The following is a 15,126-nucleotide window of genomic DNA, read 5'->3' as shown; positions in this document are numbered from 1 at the left end:
TGAATAGTAGGTTTTACTGGGGCTCTGGAGAAATACAGACACAGCACTGCTGGAAGCACAGCATTTCTAGGGCCAGCATTCATGGACTGGGGGCTTCTGAGCATTCAGATCCCATTCTGAAGGCCTGCAATAACTGCATTCCCTCTCGCCTCACCAAATATCTCCATCACTTCCTTCCTTTCCTTCGGTACACACACATAGGTTATTTTCTTCCTCATATTGATAAAAGCCTCCACCACTCCCTAAGAAAGAAGAAAAAGGAACAAGAAAACAAAACCAAAAGCCACGCTTCTTTGACAGGGACCAGCCAATCTTATGATCTTGGTGTAAAGCTGAACCAAACTCCTTGCTCCAAGAGGAGATGGGCAGCTTCTTTTCGTATTCCCTACATCTTCTTGATGCAACTAGATGCACTAATATCCCCCCAGTTAATCTCAAGAGTAGGCTGATGCTCCTTCCTTTAGGACTATACCCATGTGGGATGGAGGAGGGGAGGAAGGAATATGTATTACGCAGGACATACGTAGATAAATCCTGTATAGTAAGATGTAGAGAGACTCAGTGAAAGGAGGGATGTTGGCTGATCACGTTTTAAACATGACCTGTTCCCATCAGATGCAGACAGTTCCTTGTAAGTAATTATTGTATTTGAAAAAGGTGGCAGTAATGAGATGGCATTATGTCCTTCACTTCTCATCTTGGCAGTTACTCTTGATGACACCAGGTATCATCCACCACAGTTAAATATGGTGTAACTGCAAGGCACGTCTGGTATAAAATGTCCAGCATGGTTTTAGAAACCACTGCTTGTCCTGCCCATCCCACACTCACTGCAGTATTGCCCACTCACAGCTTCCCAAAACACTCCTGGCTCCTCAGTCCTCATTTCTGGGCTTCCTCTCCTCTTCCAGCTGTTCTGGGAGGAGATGGCAGGCGAGGGTCCTTGGGGCTGTGCTTCTGGTGGCAGGGCAGCAGGAGATAACTGAACACAGCAGCAAAAACTATGGGTTGGACCCCGAATGTCTGGATTCTTTGATTTGCCCTAAGCCCAACAGGGTAATCAAGAAACAAAGGAGAGAAAAAAATCGGGTCTTGTGTGTTGTTCAGTCCCATATCAAGAAGGAGGGAAAGCTGTGTGTGTGCATTTTCATTTGTAAGCTCTCTGCAGGGCTGACAACAGGGTGAAATGCCAGAAACTATTTCAATGAGAACAGTTTCAAAGCTTCAGCGGAGATGCTGCACTGCATCTTAGTCACAAGGAGGAAAGTCACAGCAAAACCTCTTGCTTTTCCCTAAATATGAGGGCTTTTGTTATTCCACCTTCAAAGAGGCCACAGCAGTGTGAGTTCCATCGGGGAAAGAGACATCACAGAGGGAGCACAGCAAAGACAGGCCTGGTACACAGCTAGGGAGAGGATTTAAAGGGAGACAGGACAGGAATGATCCTGACCTCAAGTCCTGCCTTTACAACACACTTTGTTCAGCAAAATGTTGCCTTTTGTTGTCCAGGTTGTTCTCTCCAACTGCTGACATTCAGACATTACCCCTACACCTCTGCTTGTGTCTTCAGAGTTTACAGCACCTGTGTTACCTCTGGGACAGCTTAGGGTATAAAGGGTACTTTCCAGGGATGCTGGTGTTCTTCTGAAACCTTGCCTGTGATCTCTGGTTGTATTGGTATATCAAATGAGAGGAGGTTGTTTGGTGATAAGGTGTGCGGATGGAATAGAAGACGCTGTATGGGATTAATAAAGAGAGTAAGCAGCAAGAATATGATGGCTGGGGAAGAAAACTCCACATATATAGCTCCACACCTGGGAATGTTTCCAAGGTAGAAGAATTAACTGCAGCAAACACATAGATATCTGGAAGCCAATTCATTTTACACAGGTCCTGCTGAAGAGTAGAATGGCCACAGTGCATCAAGCCACTGGTCGCTCTGCCCTAGCAATCTGTCTTTCAACTGTGGCCATAAGAGGTTTCTTGGAGAAGAGTAAGGATAGAATGATGTGTGGCACCTACTCACCCACCAAATGTTCACCCAACTTCTAGTTCTGTAAAATTTTCTTTTTTCTTTCCTCTGGAGCTGTGTGCGCATCCTCACAGTACAGAGCTGGGGGCCAGTCCCCACCCCAGCAGGAGCAGCAATCATATGGGATTCCTACCTCCTGGTCACTTTTGAGACCCAACTCTATGCTTTTTGCTTCTTCCTCCCTATAGGGCACATGGCCCAGATGCTATGATCCTCGTGGATGGGCAGCCTCGACAAGCCAAAGGGGAGCTAGGGCTATCCCAGATGCTCCACATCGCTAGCCAGATCGCCTCTGGAATGGTGTACCTTGCCTCCCAGCACTTTGTCCATAGAGACCTGGCCACCAGGAACTGCTTGGTCGGAGCCAACCTGCTGGTGAAGATTGGAGACTTTGGGATGTCAAGAGATGTCTACAGCACTGATTACTACAGGGTAAGGCAGCTCCAGTGGCCATCCAATGCTCAGAGTGAAGGGAGACTAGGAAATGTGACAGTAAATCAGTTTTTGGAGCTCTTGGGCTCACTCATTTGCTTATTCCCTCAATGAAACATGCACACAGATGTCTATCAGGCACACTTGTGCTTGCCTGATCCCCAAACCATTGTCCTCACTCCTTTTGGTCCTGGACACGCCTGTAGTTCAGACATCCATGCAGATGCCTACACATAAGAGCTCCCCGTGATACCCCAGCACAGTCACACACTTTGGGATGACTCTGATGTCATCCTGATCTTCCTTCCTTCCTATTTTTCTTCCTCTTTTTTACAAAGACTTTGATAAATTGGAGGTAATCCAAAGAGGGTGACAAAGATGATTAAAAGACTACAGGCTGTGACCTCTTGTGTTAGATTAAAGAAACTTAATACAGGGACCTAGAGAAAAGGCAACTGAAAGACTGACTGATAAGTGCATAAAATATGGAAAAGGAAATAATAGGCAATTTAAGCTCAACCTCAAAAACACTTTTTTTTCCAGCAGGGACATCATTTAGACAATGGAATAATTTGCCAGAGGTAGGTTGCTGAGGGCCTGTCATTGAAGAAGTCCAGGAAGCAACTAGATAAAAATGCCTGGGCTTAGTGCAGAGGCTAATCCTGCACAAGTCTCTGGGGACTGACTCAGTGAGTCAGAAATGACTTTCCAGCCTTATCTTCTATGATTTATGCTCGTGATGTCCCCTTGCCTGTGTGTCCAGCTGCACTGCCCTATCTGCCCGGGGTGGCAGCAACCCTGGGAGGGATGCATGTTTCTTACTCTTCCTCAGCTTGAGAAAATGGAATGTACAAAGCGTTTGGAGCACAAGTGTAGGGATTTGTGGTTGGGCCACCCACCAGGAGAGAAGGGCTTTTCAGAGCAGAGATTTTTGCCTCGTGCTTGGTGTAAGGCTGGTTTATTTCTGGTTACAGTGCAGATGTTTGGCTCAGAGGCTGATTTCTATCAGTTACCTAAGAAAGGGTTGACCTGTGGGCTTGATCTGATGGCAGAGGTTTTCTTTATGTGATAGGAAGTTGCAAAGTGGGGTTGGGGATGAAAAAAAAGATGATAAGGTTTCTGCTGAGACATGTCATCTCTCCAAGGCCAGGGCACTGCCTTATCACTAAGTTTAATTACTAGTGAGGGAACCAGTCTTCCCTGTGCAGCACAAAAGCCTATGTTGGGAAAAGGTCTCAGTGGACTGCATGAGGTAGCTACAATCCCAACACTGCAGAAACATCAGTAGATAGTGAGTGGGGAAGAGCAGTGGCCAGGGGAAGATGAGAAGCAGCTTGTGAGATCACCCATGCTCTTGCTTGGGTCCTTCAGCAAATGAGAATTGGATGGGAGAACCCCCAAGAAGTGTGAACTGCAGATATCTTCATAGGCCAGCTCACCATAGTGGGATTTGTCTTCTCTGTGGTGTCCTGTAGACCTCGTCCTGTCTGTGCAAAGTGCTTTGCCATGGTTGCTCTGTGCTCTCTTATGCCATGTCGTAAGGCTCTGTTAGTGGACAACTCTCTGTTCACACAAATTGCTGTGTGTGACCAAAGCAATAACTGGTTTATCCTGCTTACCAGACTTGTGGTACTTTTAGAACTCTAGATCACCAACTCAGTCCTCTGTATACATGGAGACCTTTTCTCTGTTGCTATCCAGAGAGGGATCCTAGGAAATTACGCTTTTGATTACTCATATTTACTTTGTTATGAAGAAGCATTTACTTTCTCCTGCAACATGGGTAAGATAAGCAGTTTGGTTTCACTAACAGTAGTGCATTTCTGCTCTGTATTCCTCACCATTTTAATTCCCAGCATCTCTGGCAGGAAAGCTGTCTCTTCCAGGCTCCTGAGACAGTCTTTTCAAGTACACAGGCCCATCACAAAACCCACCAAAATACCCTAAGTGAGGGTTTTTGAACGGAGAGAGAAAACAAATGACCTCAAGCATTAGAACCAGACTGCCCCTGCTCCTCCCCCATGGAAGGTGGAGATGTGGCTGTAGAGTTAAGCTTTGAAACTCCTTTCTGCAGTCCCTGGTCGCATCCACGACCAAAATGGTAAAACTCCCAGGGCTGCTTCTTGATGTTTGTGCACAACATCTCTGCTGTTGACACAACCTGCCATTCCCAGAGGCAAAACCTGGAGCAAAGTTCTGTTTCAGGTGATTTAGCGTGCCCAAGCTGCAGCCTAGGGAGAATTCCACTAAATATCATCAGTACAATATCATATACAATATCATCGGTACACGGTGGAGGGTTACACCTTGAAGCTGACCACAAGTGACACGTATGGAGGATCTCACTCTGATGGGTCCCTGCATTTGCTGCTGCCCAGGCCATACGAGCATGGATAGATTGACATGTGGGTATATGAGTGTGTTCCAGGCTGATGATTAACTCATAGGCATTTAATCTCTTTCTTTTAAAACAAAGGAAAAACACCATCTGCCTCCTGCATTTGTGGGATGCAGAAGTGCTTTACAAAGGTGAACTGCTTAGTTTCCTGTCACACATTTGGGTAGGGGAAACAAACGTTTGTGTAACAAAAGCAGCAGAGAGGTTTGTTTCCTCTCTCTCCAAGGTTCTCCATGATCTGCCTGAACACAGGTGAATCTTTTTCCTTGTGCATCAGATCCCTGATGGTTGTGGAGGTGTAGGCAGGGGAGAAGTGAAATGGCATCAGGTCAGAAAGCAGAGGAAGGTGGAGGTATAGGGGAGGCTGGGAGAAGTAGCCCACCCTTGTGTGACAAGTCAGGGATGCTGAAGGGGCATTTCTGGGGTGTGTTGTGTAATGTGCCATGCAGTCTTTCATTTAGGTCTGTATAGGAATGCAGGGTGAAATAGATCTGTAAGGGAGATAAAAGGTTCGGGAGGAGTTATTTCCCACTTGTTTTCCTTCTAGAAAACATGTGAGCAAGTGACTTCTTAGGGATGTGTCAGGACTGTGACAGCAGGTGGTGGGATGCTGTGGGTCAGGAACATTGTGCCGCAGTCACACTGAGCACATCTGCTGCCTGCCCATGGAGCAGGACCAAGATCAGTCGCCTTTCTTCCCCCAGAATGAGTAATCCAGCTCCCAAACAAAGTCATTTGGCAGCCACTCAACGAAAGGGCAGTATTTCTTTATCTTCAGAAGAGAGCAGCCTTAAATCCTAGTCAGCAGTCCTTAATAAGTTCCAAGGTTACATGCTGCCATGGGTTGGACATCAGCAGCAAAGACATGGGTTCAGTAGAGGAAGGATTAATGCAGGCACTGAATGTCATGAAGACATCCCTCTGTCCAATTCTGCTATGTCCTACCCCTCTAGCATCCTGCCCCAAAGCCCAGGCAGGGCTTGAAACCTCTCAGGAGTTGAGCACCGTCCTTTTGCAGAGGTCTGTCCTGAACGTGCTCCAGGTTGCTGTTCATCATGGGGAGGACACCTGCTTGTGAAAAAAAAACAAAACAAACCAAAAAAAAAAACAACAAAAAAAGTGCACATGCTGGGTTTGCAAATGGCTCTGAAAATAAGTTTCTGACAACACAGAACTAAAAACACAATCAAAAAATGCATTGAAGAATTCTGCATTTTCAACACTATGGAGTGCTCTATGGATTTGGGAGAGACGAGGTTTACAGGAAGAAGCAATATCTATTATTAAACATCTGATATTGTTGGAGGGGGAAGAAAAGAACATTTTAGACACACAAGTCCTCCCTAAGCTTTTTTTTTTTTCCTTCCTTTTTTTGCAGTGATATCAGTTGATTTAATAAAAGATTAATATCTCTTCCTATGAACCTTGGCTCTCCCATCCTTAGACCACTGGTGCCAAAACAACATTTCTGCTATGACTTTGGCCTTAGGTCAGCGTTCCTTAAAAAGGGATTCCTCTGGCAGATGCCTCCTCCTCTGAAGCGTGAAGGTTTACTCTGCAAACATTTTCTTTCTTCTCTTTTCTTAATATGGCCAGATTTAAAAAACAACAACAACAACATATTTTTGATAATTTTCAGTGCTCACTGTCAGATTCTCTCTCTCATCTAGACCAACTCTTTCTCTATTTCTTATTCCCTGGAGATCAAAACTGTTTTCTTTCTCTTGGGCTGCAGTCAACTATTTATCCAGTGAAGTTTCCGTGCAAGTAATAGATCAGTGAGGTTTAACAGCTGCCCGGTTCATGTTCCTTTGGAGACTCATTCAGCATGGTTGATAAGACTAATAGGCGAGGCTTGCAATGAAAGCAGATTTAGAGACTTCATGCTTCAATGTCAGTGGGTTAAAGAACTAGATGATCTTTGAGGTCCCTTCCAACCCAAGAGGTTCTATGATTCTAAGAAGGCAAGCTCAGTCCCTGGCTGCACAGACAGAGGAGAGGAGTCTTGTGTAAAAGGTACAATGCGTGTACTGCATTCAGCTTCCAGCAAAAGGTCAAGTTCCAGCAGGCAAATGCTATGCAGATGCTAAGTGGTTAATCATTGCCTTTATCTCTTCTGCCTCTTCTCACATGGAAAATGCTCAAGGAGGTTGTGGATGTCCCATCCCTGGATGCGTTCAAAGCAAGGCTGGGCAGCCTGGTCTGGTGGTTGGCAACCCTGCACATAGCAGGGGGTTGAAACTAGATGATCATTGTGGTCCCTTTCAACCCGGGCCATTCCGTGATTCTGTTGTTCTATGGAATACAGTGTGCTAATCTCTCTCCCTACTATCTCACAGAGTTTTGGGAAGGTTTCGTATTTGTAAATATTTGTTACACTAAGGAGAGACTTAGAGGTGAAAGAGCATCGTTTTCTCCTGTACTAGGTGAGATCATGAAGGGCATGTCCTGTCTCTAGATCATGCCTAAGTAAGAACAGGGAAATCCTGGAGTGACCTGGAGATCTCCCATGGAGACACCTAGCGATGGTTCGGATCGGCCACTTGGGCAGGGCCATACTCCTACTATGTGCAGGAGTCTGCATATACATGTTGAAAATATTATAGCATCTGTTTACTCATGTGTCCCCTTCCTCCCAACCCCTGATTCATTATTTCTGTCCTTGTTCTCATGGCAGTCATTCCTTCTGTGTGTCCCATGAGCTGGATGGCTCGCAGCACAGAGGCTTACAGCTGCTCCAGTTAACATTTTGGGGGCAAAAGAGCCAAGAGGGGAGGTGAGGGAACCGCTCTGCTGTGGGGGCATGGGATGAAGTGTCTTTGTGCTCATCGTCGTCTGCTCTGCGTGCAGAAAAATCAGTGTGTATTGAATGTGCTGGTCTCTGGCATCTCCGTGGCTCCTATTAAAACCTCTGCAAGTTGAATTTGTGGCACAGTTCCTTATCTCCTGGAAGGAAGATGTAACAACATCATCTTGTGTTTTTGACAGACGTTTTTCCTCAACTCTTGCCCGTTTCTACGCTGAGGGAAAAACAAATGTAGAAGAGTCTCTGTTCCCCCACCCCTCCCTTCTTCCTGTTTGAAACATGAAGAGCCCTTCACACAAAGCAGCTCAAGTGCAGAGGAATTAATTGGGGAAATTAGGTGGTGTTGTATTTCTGGCATTTTCTCAGAAATGGTAATTGCCCTCATTCTCCACCCTGCCAAGCCCTCTGCCTGCACCTTGTCCCCCCCTCCCTTTTCCTCACTGTCAACCTGTCTTTCTCCTGCTTCAGTGGCTGTTTTCATGCTGTTACCATTTATCTCATTTCGGTAACGAGAGGGATATGGCAGGTAAAGAGCTCTTGGAATCTATTGACATCTTCTTTGAAGCAAAGACACAAAAGAGCAGTTTGTTTTTGGGAAAACTCCCTGCCACAGCACTTGACCTCCATCCTCACCACTTCTCCTGCCTGGGATACATTGCTGCTGCATTGCAAGTCATTTGGCTTAGATATTTTATTTAATATAGTCTTAGTGTTCACCCAAATGTTTAACCTCTCCATGTGTCTCCTAAACCTTCACATACTCATTAAGAGCTAATCAAATGTATGATCTTTCAATCCAAACCCAGTCCATTTTCCAGAGCTTTGAGCTGAGGTTCACTGTTCTGTATGTCCTGATCTAAGACAGCTGCTGGTGTTCATGGTGTCAAACAGAGGTACTACAGTGGGTAGTAAAGTGCTGGAACTCCTTGTCCTAGGACATGGTAGGTGCCAGCAGTTGAGATGGACTGAAAAAGGGATTGAACAGTTGTGGAAGCAAAATAATGTATTAGGGGCTATCAAACACAGCAAGCAGATCTAGACAAGTGAAAGAAAGAACTTGTCAACCTGACTGTAGCAGAAATGCTAAGTCACAGCTTGAACCAGTGATTAAACACCTGGTGGGAAGGCAGGGCCAACCCAGGGGATCTCAGGTGCATATAACGAAGTGTACCTGAGTGACCAGAAGGGCTGGAAGTAAGATCCACCTCTTCCCAGACCTCATTTAAGGGTTGGCATTGGAGATGAGGGTATTTTGCAGCAGATCCCTTGTGTACTTGAGGTATTCTAAAGGTAGGCACGTTTTCTTTGTTTCTGCATCTGTAGCTGCTGCATTTGGACTTGTCTTCGTTTGCTGTAGCCAAAGACTTTGTCACCTTGCTATTATTGCTGTACCTTCCATCATGTTATAGCCTTACACTAACCTATTCTTGAGTAGGTTTTTTTTTTGTTTGTTTGTTTTTGAGTAGTAGAATCATAGAATGATTGAGTTGGAAGGGACTTCTAAAAGCTGTCTAGACCAACTTCTCTGCAATGACCAGGGATGTCTCCAGGCAGATCAGAGCCTGGCCCAGCAGAGTTATCAGAAAGACCCACCCATATAGTACACCTATCCAAGAGTAAATATCCACCTATTTCTTGCTTGTAACATTTTCCATTCTTCTTGCTGTTCCTACTCATGTTCAGAAAATTAGCTGAAAAATTGTGATAAACAGAAAAAAAGCTAGACAGTCTCCCTTGATGGAAATCTAGCCAGAATATGTTCCTCTGGGGTGCCACCAGAAACAAGGGAATGTTTTGTATGGGGCAGTCCTCAAGAGGTGACTGTTCCTGGGCTTTACTAAGGTGTAAGTGAGAGCAGAAGGTGGAGAACCAAATGCCAGCAAGCTGCATTATTCTAGCCCCAGGTGCACCAGTAACCATGATTTTTGGACATACTGAAAAGAACAGTTTGCACTCTGGAAGAAGTATTGACATCTAAGGGAGACTTCTCTTCTCTTGTTTATGTTGTTGGACCCATTTCCCTGTTGCTTCCCAGCTGTTCAGTGGCCTTCTCCTGCCTTCCCACCTGCAGGACTACGGCCCAGCTCTCCTTGCATTGGGGCGGCCATGAGATTACAAACTAGTGGGGAGATGTGGGGAGCAGCCCCAACCCTCAGTGCAATCAGTGAGAGGACTGGAGGCAAAGAAGTTATAGGCTAGTTTAGTGGCAGTATGGATAAATTATGTCTTGGCATGCTTTTTATTTATTTATTTTCCTCAATGTATCATGTGAAGTAGTGGCTTTTCAAGCAAGGAAGACATAAAGGTTTTCCCCAGTGTGGCAGGCTGCACTTCAAGGCAAACTGAAGACTCCTTAATTATTTACATGGAAGGAAAACATTTCTTTTTCTTCTTGATTCCTGCATGGTCAGGACTCCCATGGGCTTCTACCCCTGTTCCCTCCCTGTTCCATAGTCCAACCTCTCTCTCAGTCACAGAGAGCTCCTTCTCCTTGCCAGCTGGATGGAGAAAGCCCCTGTTTGTAAGCAGCTGTCTTTAATAAACAGGCTGCTTAGGACTAGGCTGTCAAAGAGAGCATGTTCAATGTACAATCAAGGGGCAACGATGCACAAAATTGCACACACACACACAAAACAGGAATCTCTTCTTGGTGTGTGTTGAGCTTTGAACGCTTAAGTGATTCCACCTCTCTCTTTCCTATTCAATTATGCGGGCAACACATGATAAGATTGCTAAAGGAATTAGTGAGTGAAATCTTTATATTGCCTAATCAATATTGTTCTGCTCAGTACAAGGCATCTCACCCTCCTCTTGGCCCCAGTTGTGTTTTCAGAGGGCAAATAAATGAAAACACAAGTTCACCTTCTCCAGGCTGTGGTGACCAAGAGGAAAAGCAGCAGCGTGTCTGTTGGAAATGTTTGCCATCAGAGTTTCTTCCTTGCTTTAAAAGAGAAAAGATGTAACACAGGAATTATTACAAACCCAGCCAAACTCATGTTTCAGGGCCTTAAAACGACCTGCAAGGCCTTTCATCTGTTGCAGTTATATGGCCTTACAGAAACAGCCAGCAACCTTACAAGCAAAGACAACAGATGATAATTTTTCTGAGCGTCACTGAGGCAAGACGCCAGATTTGATGGGCCACTAGACTGATCCAATATAGTAAATCCTGTGTTCCACTGTGGATTGTGGGACCAAATCATCAATTAATGTGAAGCTTTTAAAAAAAAAAAAAAAAAAATCCAAATCCCTTTTAGTTCCCTGCAGTCATTAGTGACAAGATACAATATCTATAGCTCAAATGCTTTGCCAGCATCCCCTGGCAGCAAGGCAGAAACTCCACTCCTAATTTTTCCAATACATAGAAGAAAAACATATGAGATCAGTGGTTTTTAGAGTCAGATTCGGCTGCCTCTTCATATTTATTTAGACGGAGGAATAAATCAGGTTTGGGTTACTTCTGGGTTAGTTATTTGTTATTGGAATAAGTGCATGGTAATAGACCTGACAGGGGAAGATGTTTCTCTTTCAGCTCTGTGTTTGAGGTAGAATTTGCTTTGTTCTGCACTATATTATATTGATGTTTTTTTCCCACTGCTGATGACTTCATCTGCTCTGCTTCCTCCCAGTGTCCATGCCTCTGCCACAGCTGGCTTTAGGATGTAGATTTATGCGAGAGATCTTTCTTCCCCCCCCCCAACTGTAATGCCATAATGCAGAGGCAATTTAAACAACCATCATGAAACAATTTGCTAGGCTTTTCCCCCCACCCATTTCCTACCTCAACTTCTCGGGGAGGGAGGCGAATCAGTCAGTCACGGGGCAATTCCCTAAGCATAAAGAGCTGTCAGCTACATTTAGCAGCTCAATTTTCACCTCTGGAGAAGGGTGGGAAGGCACCCGGGGTGATGACTAGCCAGGCACACCCTAAGCCCGTATTTTTGATTTTCCCTGGGCAGCTGTCAGCCTGAGCTTCTAAGGACTGCAGCCAGAAGTCTCCCCTCAGACCACTGTGCTTTCATCTTAGGATTTTGTTTCCTTTTTGTCCTGGTGGGAACACAAAGATCTGACTAAAAAGCCAGGAGACCTTCTGCTAGTCATTCACTTTTAATTTGTGCATTGAGATCCCTAACCCTTCTCCTCCCTCCCATTCCCCAGATCTTCCTGCACTGATACACAGAAAATGTAGAGCTGTGTTTTCCACTTTCCTTATCCGTTCCTAGGGCTCAGCTGGCAGTTTTGTGGGTGATTGGAAGATGTGGGATGAGGCCCTTTCTTCTCCCAATCTCCAGTAGTACCAATGGGACAAAGACTTTTGGAGAAAAGTAGAATGACGTACCAGGTGCTTCATGGGGATTTTGGGCTAGAGATGCCCTCTTGCTTGGCTACTTCAGACATCAGGCGTGGGATTTTTCTGCAGGCTGAGTTGGATAGGTCCTTGCACCATGACTGGTGATGGATAAGGAACCAGATGCTGAAGTAGTAGTTCCACAGGAACCACTCATGCCTCCTAAAACTTCTCCAGCTCTTCTGGCTGTAGAAAAGATACTCAGGACCACCAGGGGATGGGGCTTGGCTGGCAGGGAGATGTCTGAGGAAGCCAGAGCCTCACTTGGCTCTTGCTCAGCTTCAGCGCTCGTCCCTTACCCTCCCTCTGCACTGATGCAGGTGACAGTGCGGGATGCAGCTGGCAGCAGCCATGGGATCTCACCCATCCCACACCCTCATAGCGTTGCGGAGCATTGGGGTCTTGCAGCCAGTGGAAGGCATATGGTTCAGTTAAAGACATACCCTTTCCCTTCTTGTCCCCTCGCTTCATCACCCCCATCCCTCCCTCCCTCTCTCACCCTCCCCTTCTCTTTTTGTTTGTCTCCTTCCCTTGTTTTCACCCATTCACTGTCAGGAAGGGCCGCGTCCGAAGGGCCAGCTCAGCGCAGCGTGGCAGCGACACAGACTGGCACCGCCGGCAGCTGCAACAGTGAGTGGATCCTGACCTGTGGGGGACTGTGCCACTGGGGCATGGAATGACACGTGGGGCTTTGGGACTAGGTTGGGTCCAGTGTGTTTGGCAGCCCAGGGGCTCTCGTTTGCAAGGGGAGCTGCTCACGCTTCTCTCCTGCAGCAGCTCTCCAGAGCTTGGCTGTATGGAGAGGGAATGTGGGATGAATGCAAGAGTCCTCAGTGCAACCCTCCTCCATGGGTGTTCGGGCTGTGTCTGCACTAGTGAACAGTTTGGGATGTCCTCTTCTTTATCTCTATGCAGCTAAACCTCTCCTGCTCTGAGCAGGATGGTGTTTGCTCCACCCAGTAGGAGTTACTGACTTATAGACTCAATAAGGTTGGAAAAGACCACTAAGATCATCTAGTCCAACGCTGACCCGTCACCTCTGCTCACATGTTCCCTCATCAATAGCTTGGACGCTGTTGAATTTGCATGACCCAAAACCTGTCCATTTAAACAGCTGGACCATTTCATTACCAGCCTGAGTGCTTTTTATTTGCTAGTCTAGACACAGCAATCTGTATCAGCAGCTTGGAGCTGTGACTGAGTGGACTGAAAGCATCCCCGTCCCACCACTCTCCTCCCTCAGCTGGTGTACAGAGTTCTGAGTTGGGTTCTGCCAGAGGATCTTGGGTTGGCCAAGGTGGTGGCTGAATCTGTTTGGAATTGAGCTAATGCACTCAAGACACTGCAGAGTGTGATGAGATGGTTCCCCACGTTACTTCTCAATGTCTTCCCTATGCCAGAGCAGGGCTCTGCTGTAATCGTGCCAGGGTGCGAGTTTAGTTATCACTGATTTTACAGGGGATATGTCAGTGGGAAAGATGTGCCACCAAAAGGTGATTTTTTTTATTTTATTTTTTGTTACATTTATCCCTTTCTAAAGCAAAATTGAATTGCAGGGTGTGGATGGGAATTTAGTTCTATGCTCTGATGTAATTTTGTATCCTCAGCCCGGAAGGCAGTTTTTAAAAAATGATTTCCCTCTGTGCCCTGACACTATTTTTTTTTTCTTTTTTTTTTTTTGCCTTTCAATCATGTTCTTATGACAGAACAAATATCAGAGTTGACCTTTGCAATGCGACATAATAATATGTGACTTCTTTATAGCTCTTTTCATCCAAAATGCTTAGCACACTGCAAATCTGATCCTGCAGCCACTTACCACTGGACTTCGCACTCATTGTGTGAGCGATGCCTAGGGGAACCTGGGGCAAAGACACCCAGAAGTGCTGTACCTCCTTTACTTACAGGATCAGGCCCTAGAGCTGTGCAGCACAAGCCTGTAAACAGCCACATTTTGCAGATTTCTCCCCCCTATCAGAGTTGCATGGCCAGTATTAATGCGACAGCTTCCCCTTGGCTAAAATGTCACAGCAGGTCATGCTTATGTCATATTTATAGCTATCATCTACAGCCATGTTGCTTTTATTACTTTCTCCCAGCCTTGAATGCATGCTAATTAATAAACTCCCTTAGCTTGTTGTGCACCATTTGATCCTGTAGAAATCACAGCATTTTAACTTATTAGCAAACGGCAATTAAAAATTATAACTGTTCAAGGGGGAGAAGGAACATAACCACTTGTCTTCTGCATCCCTTCTGAAACAGCCTTGCACTGATGCTTCAGGCTCAAGTCCTTTGGCTTGATAGAGGGTGGAAATTCCAGGCTGCAGAACACTTCTGTTGAAAAACACTTTCTGCTCTTCTATTCCTGTTTGAGAAGGGAGGCCTCAGGTGCATGGGAAGGAAGAAGTGACATTCCAGCCTTGGTCTGGGCTGTGGGTTGTATCAATATCCTGTAACCATAGAAAATTCGGCGTGTCTGTTTCCTACTCTTAAAAAAGTGATCTCATCTTCACCAAGGAGATATGTACTTAAAAAAAAAAAAAAAAAGAGATGGCAAAGGTTTTAAGGAACACAGTTGTTATGGTGTTGGGAGACAGGTAAGTACAGTGGTAATACGTAGGGAACCTGAACGCTGGGATGTTTGCTGTGCTGGTTTGAAGCAAGTTAATCTTAGAAGTCCTCAGTCGATAGGATCCTGGCACCCACCTCCTTTTGTTTCATTCAGGATAGTCAGAACCTGGAGGGAGCTCTTTTTCCCCCTCTTGGTGATGGGAAGTGGTCACATTTGGCGTTGGAGACCCACCTGCCGTCAGCAGGCATCTGTATGTTCTGCTGTTTTCTGCCACCCTTAGAAAATAAATTCATTAAGAGCAGAGAGGACTGGAAGGGATTCCCTGGATCATCAAATCCAATCCCCCGTTGCATCAATCACTTCAGATTTATCTTTTTCATAATCAAGTGCCACTATTAAATGCGCTCCTCAGGGAAAACAGCCCCAGAATCTCATTGCTTTAACTTGTAGATCCTTCTAATTTCCAGCCTATGCTTAGTCATGGCCTGTTCACTGAACAGCAGGTACCTGGCACAGGAGCAAGAAATTTAACACA

General features: G+C 45.7%; 1 protein-coding gene across 12 annotated transcripts in view; it reads left to right on the top strand.

Annotated features, from left to right (window-relative positions):
• NTRK3 (neurotrophic receptor tyrosine kinase 3) overlaps nt 1–15,126 on the top strand; it is a 177,980-nt gene that overhangs the window by 148,045 nt on the left and 14,809 nt on the right. For 11 of the 12 annotated variants that reach the window (XM_048956263.1, XM_048956265.1, XM_048956264.1 and 8 more), the window contains 2 exons: nt 2,221–2,464; nt 12,572–12,646. In XM_048956263.1, coding sequence (XP_048812220.1) covers nt 2,221–2,464; nt 12,572–12,646 — 319 coding nt within the window. The remainder of the gene's footprint in view (nt 1–2,220; nt 2,465–12,571; nt 12,647–15,126) is intronic. The other variant, XM_048956259.1, reaches the window with a different exon arrangement.

This window comes from Lagopus muta, chromosome 10, assembly GCF_023343835.1.
Source record: "Lagopus muta isolate bLagMut1 chromosome 10, bLagMut1 primary, whole genome shotgun sequence".
NCBI lineage: Eukaryota > Metazoa > Chordata > Aves > Galliformes > Phasianidae > Lagopus > Lagopus muta.
The sequence above is the reverse complement of the archived record's forward strand: the minus strand, read 5'-3'. Positions and strand labels throughout refer to the sequence as shown.